The sequence below is a fragment of the Ursus maritimus genome, unplaced genomic scaffold (assembly GCF_017311325.1).
Source record: "Ursus maritimus isolate PB19 unplaced genomic scaffold, ASM1731132v1 scaffold_20, whole genome shotgun sequence".
In the NCBI taxonomy this organism is placed as follows: domain Eukaryota; kingdom Metazoa; phylum Chordata; class Mammalia; order Carnivora; family Ursidae; genus Ursus; species Ursus maritimus.
In genome coordinates this window covers 10,895,559-10,901,558 of record NW_024424453.1, presented here as the reverse complement: position 1 = coordinate 10,901,558, position 6,000 = coordinate 10,895,559, and the positions used below count along the sequence as shown (strand labels likewise).

Genomic DNA, 6,000 nt, shown 5'->3' with positions numbered 1-6,000 from the left:
AAGATATAGACATTGGCCAAATGGCACTCATGATATAGTTGGCATTACCTCTGTATTTGTGAACATGGTCATAACTATTCTAATTGTCATTATTTCACTCAGTTCTATGCAATTTAATACTACACATGTCAAAGTCATATGATAAGAGATCCTATTGAAGGCAAAAGAAATTGCCAAATGTGTCAGATTAGGTGAAAGAAATTCTAAAGCAACAAGAGGCTGATATAAGCAACTCATGTATTATACACGATGATAGTTAAGGCATGGAATTTAATTTTGTCAGAAACTTCCTTGTGGCCATTCACAGAGAAGCTGCAGAGCTTATATGGCATATGATTCAGTTGAACAAGAAAACTATGCTTGTTGGGTAGCACCAGCATCAAACTTGCAGAATGATTGTCAGTGGTTAGGAAGCAAATTCCAGAGATAAGACTAGAATATTCTTTTAAGAAATGCTGCCCTATCAATGATGTTGTGCAAAAAAACACACATATTGATGCTCTGTGTGAAAAAGGATTCAGAAGTTAGATTTAGTGTACAGAATTTTTAGAATTTTTCTTACTCAATTTAGTTTGCTTATATTTCCTTTTGCCCTATACGCATATCACTGTAAAAAATCTATGTCTAAGTCTAAAAGCACTCTTTAAATTAGAAAACAAAATTCCTGTAGGATAACATGTTGTGTAGTAGCTTAATGGGCAACTCTGTCCTTTCTTAGTGGCACATACAATTGAAGATGTCTTCTATTGGATACGATAAATTGAATGGAGGCTAAACTAGGCAGTAAGTCTATGAATTTCCAGACTTCCCCTAGTGAAGGAACAGAGCGTGGTGTCTTGCTGCTGTTGTTTTGGTGCCTATGATGCTGTTGCCTAGGAATGAGTAGGAAGATCTGTGATTGTCTTTGACAGTCCTCTGCTACCCTTGTTTGCAGACCCAACATAGGTTGAAGAGAAGCTAACTTCTCTTACCACCATTTATAACTTCTTAAGTCACAGATTGCATTCTGAATCAGGTAACACTTCATTTATGATCAGTTAAGCATTTTTAAATTATACTTTTCCAACTTAAATGTATATTTGTTAGTATGGAAAATGTTCTGTTAAAAAGTGGGTATGTACAAGTATGTAATCAGCTGTATTTCTTCTTTAAATTTCTTAAAATTTTTTTTTTAAGATTTTATTTATTTATTTGACAGAAAGAGAGACAGCCAGAGAGAGAGGGAACACAAGTAGGGCGAGTGGGAGAGGAAGAAGCAGGCTCCCAGCAGAGGAGCCTGACGTGGGGCTCCATCTCAGAATGCCAGGATCACGCCCTGAGCCCAAGGCAGATGGTTAACGACTGAGCCACCCAGGTGCCCCGTAAATTTCTTAAAAATTTTAAATAAATTTCTTGATGACATTTCTACTTCATAGAATTATCTCTGATCAAAGTAATATATATTCAATGTACAGCATTTGGTAATACAGAAAAGTATAAAACATGAAAAACCTCATGCTTCATTTTACAACCCAGAGCTTTTCTCTCAATATTTTTGGCCATTACATTCAATGTATGTAGGGCAAAAACGAGTAGCTTAACTTGCACACAGCGGATGCACACTGTATCTCTGCTGAATGAATGCATGAATTCTGAACGAGAACTTGGAGAACAGCCCACATGTCTTGCTGATAGAATTAATTACATAGATCTTACGGTCATTTGTCGTCTCAAGTTTGCCTTATTCTTCTCACATAGCAGGAACTTGGCCAGGATACAACCAACTTTCTACTATTTGGCAACGGAGCATTCTGGAAGGATGGTCACTGTCCTTACTTCATTCCTCTCACAAATTCATTCAACAAATACTCATTAAGTGCCCACTGTGTGCCTGGAATACAATAAATCAACATGACTCCCGCCCTCTTGACGCTTACAGTGGAAAGATGACAAAACAGATAATAAACATAAACACAAAAATAAATGTGTGTATATATGTAAGCTGTCATTAAATGTAGAAAAGGAAGAGAACAGGTGGCTGAAGAATATAAGCAGGGTGGTGGTCTGATACAGGAGGGGTCAGGGAAGTCTCTGAAGGAGTAACATGTCAGAAGGTCAAGGAGAACCAAAGGGCAGGTTCTGGGGTGGTGGGTGTGGCCTAAGAATAATGAAGAAAAAAATGTTGGGAGAAAAGACTGCTGCAGCGGTAGTCAGGTCCTGCAAGGCCTCCTAAGTTATGGAATTTGAATTTTATTTTATCTATGCTTAGAAACCTATACACACACACACACATTTGTAATTTAAATAAATTACATTAATTTTTTAATTGGTAAACTTCAGGATTCAAAGCATAAAATGTTCTGGCCACCTGTGTGATTCATTTGGTTGGAACTCTTCATTTCCTCCGAGGTCACGATCTCAGGGTCCTGAGATCCAGCCCCACTGCGGCTGGCGCTGGGGGTGGAGTCTGATTAAGATTTTCTCTTTCTCGCCCTCCGCCCATCCCCCCGTCTAAAAACAACAACAACAACAAACAAAAAAACACAAAGCATAAAAGATCCAAGCTCTTTTGAAAGAAGACTCCCGCTCCCACCAGTTTCCTAGGCACCCAGTCCCCCCGCCTCCCCCCGCAGCTGCCTGCACGCAACCCTCCGGAAATACTCTAAGCACAAGCAAGTGTATCCATCAGTCTCTGTTATAAAATATTTTGAGCAGAGGAGCGAGGCCATCAGATTTGTGTTTTAAGACCACCCGAAGGCTGAGAGGGCACCGGCTCTCAGCGTTTAGAGCTACGCGTCCCAGCTCACCCATTTCACAAACCCTCCTCGCCCGAACTATCCCCTTAAACACCCCCCCTCCCCCCGCCAAACCCTGCCCCAGGGCTTTCTAAATTGCAGCTCGGCAAGGCTCCCACGCTCGTTCTCACGCTGTGCTCCTGGCAACCACCTAGCGCGCCCACAGCTCCCAACACGGAACCCTGGAGTTCCGCACCCAGCCCACGTGTGCTCCAGTGTTTTAAAGCGAGACGGGAGGGGATCGAAGGTACGCCAAGGCGGGAAGGCAGGCTCAGTTCTCGCTGCGACAGAGGCGGGTCAGAGTGGGTAAGGCTGGGGCGGGGCTAAAGCTGAGGGCTGGATCAAGCTTGAGGGCGGAGCCGACGGCTCGGGTCGGCCGCTGTGCTCTCCAGAGCTGCCCGGCTGCTGCGATTCGTTCTGAGACCCGGGCCACCCAAGGGGCGGTGGGCGCTCGCTGGCCCTGGGCTCTATAAAGCCCCGAAGGTAAATCCGCCTAGGAGCCGGGCGGCTTGAGCGAGAGGGGACCAACGACGGGGCTGGGGAGCTGGATGGCGGCGGAGGGGAGCGTCGCGCGGCAAGTTTCCCCAGAAAGCTGAACTCGTCGCAAAGTTTCCTGTGCATCAGCTTGCACCCTGCGTACTGGTGGCGGGCTTTTTCCGTGCGGGTGGTCTTTGGGGCGCTGGAGGGACGCGGAGGTAATTGGATTATTCCGCCTGGGCGCAGCCCAGATTTCTGCCCCGGACCACGCGTTGCGGTGGGCGCAGAGTTTGCCCAAGAAGGGGTGGGTAGTCGACACACAGTTGTGTCGCGCACAGCAGTCGGGGGTGACCGCCACACTCGGAGCGCGCGTCTGCAAGGCGTGCCTGCTTGTCCGGAGGCAAAGTTCCATGATTTCTTTCCTCTTTAGGCAAGACTAACTGGGTGCTGTTCCCTCCCGGGCTGACCTCGGAGTCTCCGCTATGGACAGCGAGAGTGAAGTGGATTTTTCTAGCAACAGCTTAACCCCTTTGTGGCGGAGGCGGTCGACTCCTCAGCCTCAGTTGCTGGGCCGGAGCAAGCCGAGGCCCCAGTCCTACCAGAGCCCCAGCGGGTTGCTGATCACGGATTTCCCAGTGGAGGACCGAGGGACGCTCCCTGCCGTGCAGACTTCCACCCAGGTACCCACCACTTCTGAGGGCAGGACGGTCCAGGAGAACCCCCTGCTTCTGTGTGCCCATAGGAGGGTGGTGACCAATGGGAGGACGATCTCCCCGGAATATACAGCTGTGTCTCCTCGGCTTCGACGGCCCAAGTCCCCCCAGGCTCCCAAAGCGGTGTCAGGGGGCTCCCCGAAATCCCCAGCGAATGGCACTGTGACCTCGCCCATACCGCAGCCTCTGCGCCCCCAGCGGACTCCCAACTCGCCCGCCTGCTGCAGCCGGGTGGTAGACCTGACCGGATTGACCACCAGCCCCCTGCCTTCGCCCGCTGCCAATGGGCTTTTCCCTAAAATCGACTCCCCAGGCTCTGGTTCGCGATCTGGCCAGACGCCTAAGGACCCTGAGCCGGGACCCGCGAAACTCTCTCCTGCGCCCCAGAAAAGGTCTTTGGAACACAAACTCCCCCTCCAAAGGCTGCCCTCACAGGAGAACGAGCTCCCAGAGAATCCTTCAGTGGTTTTGAGCACAAACAGCCCCGCCGCCCTCAAAGTGGGGAAGCAGCAAATCATTCCGAAGAGCCTGGCCTCGGAAATTAAAATAAGCAAATCCAACAGTCAGAATGTGGAGCCCCACAGGAGACTCCTCAAGGTGCGCAGCATGGTGGAGGGCCTCGGAGCGTCTCTGGGCCCCGCAGAGGATGAGGGCGAGGCGGAGAACGACGTGGACAGCCCAGGGTCTCTGCGGAGAGGCTTGCGATCCACATCCTATCGCAGGGCGGTGGTCAGTGGCTTCGATTTTGACAGTCCTACCACTTCAAAGAAGAAGAACAGAATGTCCCAGCCCGTTCTGAAAGCGGTGATGGAAGACAAGGAGAAGTTTTCCAGTCTGGGAAGGATAAAGGTAAGAGTGGGCAGGAGTGTCTGGGAAGGATAAAGGTAAGAGTGGGCAGGAGTGTCACTCATTAAGCCAGGCATTCACCAAGCCTAAAGGGAAGGTGTTGGGGGTGGGGAGGAGGGGCACAGAGGAAATCAGAATTTATTGTTCTTTTTTAATTCTCTTGTTGATCAGACCTGCGCACATCTATCTCTTGGCCATGCTGTTGCTGGCAGTCACGGCCAGGTTAATGCAACTTTGTGGAAGGAAGTAAAACTCTTATCACGGTTTTAACTTTTTAATCTCAGGCAAAATGTGGGGGCCTAATGTGAAAAAAGTAATGCAGCAAATGAGGTATTGGCTGAGTCCTGAACACTTTAATACAGGAAGCTGAACCAGAGGGTGGAGAGCAGGCGTGGTACTCTTGACTGTATGGTCAAACTGGTGCTTGTCTAAAGGTGTCAGTTAGGGGTTGCTGATTCATCACAGCTGATACAGGAAACTCCTAATTTCCTTTGAGCATATTGATTATTTTAGTTACTGAATGTAATTTATTTATATTAATTAAGTACAGAATTATATATATATTTTTGAGTGGTGATAACATACTGAATACGATTCAGGTAAAATGTGGATTTTAAAATTAATTGCCAGAATTACAGAAGATACAAATAGTTTGTCATCTTTCTTGTTGCTTCTTTCTGTCACCACTGTCTGTGGTTGTCTTTTATTCCCATGTTGTGCCCATTTATTCTTGAACTTGAATGCATTTAACAAGTTAGTAGCTCAGAACTTGAGGTTCGAGTGAACTGTGTGTATTGCTCCCTGATAAAGGCCTGGGAATTGTATGTGTTAAAATATTGCCAAACATGACATAAAGAGATAGGTGAAAACTAAAGAAGGATATTTTGGAGTGGGCATGTGCTGCTTTCTCTGGGAGCAAGACAGATCTCAGCAGAAATTCATTTTGGCAGCCACAACTTTTCTTGATTAATCAGAGAACTGGAGCAGTTTATATAAATGTCAATATGTAATATACAAGGAAGCTATTTTATTTTTGATCTCATGGCCTTAAAGAAATTACATAACATTTTAGGTGCCCCCCACCAACTCTACAAGTATAGCAAAGTTCAATTTAACAGTGATGATGAATCAGGAGTTGTGAAATGAGCTGAACTACTGGTCATTTGAGGATTCTCAAGCTGTTTTGCTGG

At 47.0% G+C, this 6,000-nt stretch overlaps 1 protein-coding gene across 1 annotated transcript in view; it reads left to right on the top strand.

Annotated features, from left to right (window-relative positions):
• Window positions 1-3,648: 3,648 nt before the first annotated feature.
• Window positions 3,649-6,000, top strand: part of ARHGEF26 (Rho guanine nucleotide exchange factor 26) — a 117,289-nt gene continuing 114,937 nt past the window's right edge. The window contains exon 1 of the mRNA XM_008706933.2: window positions 3,649-4,813. Within this exon, the coding sequence (XP_008705155.1) occupies window positions 3,734-4,813 (1,080 nt within the window). The 5' untranslated portion in view covers window positions 3,649-3,733. The remainder of the gene's footprint in view (window positions 4,814-6,000) is intronic.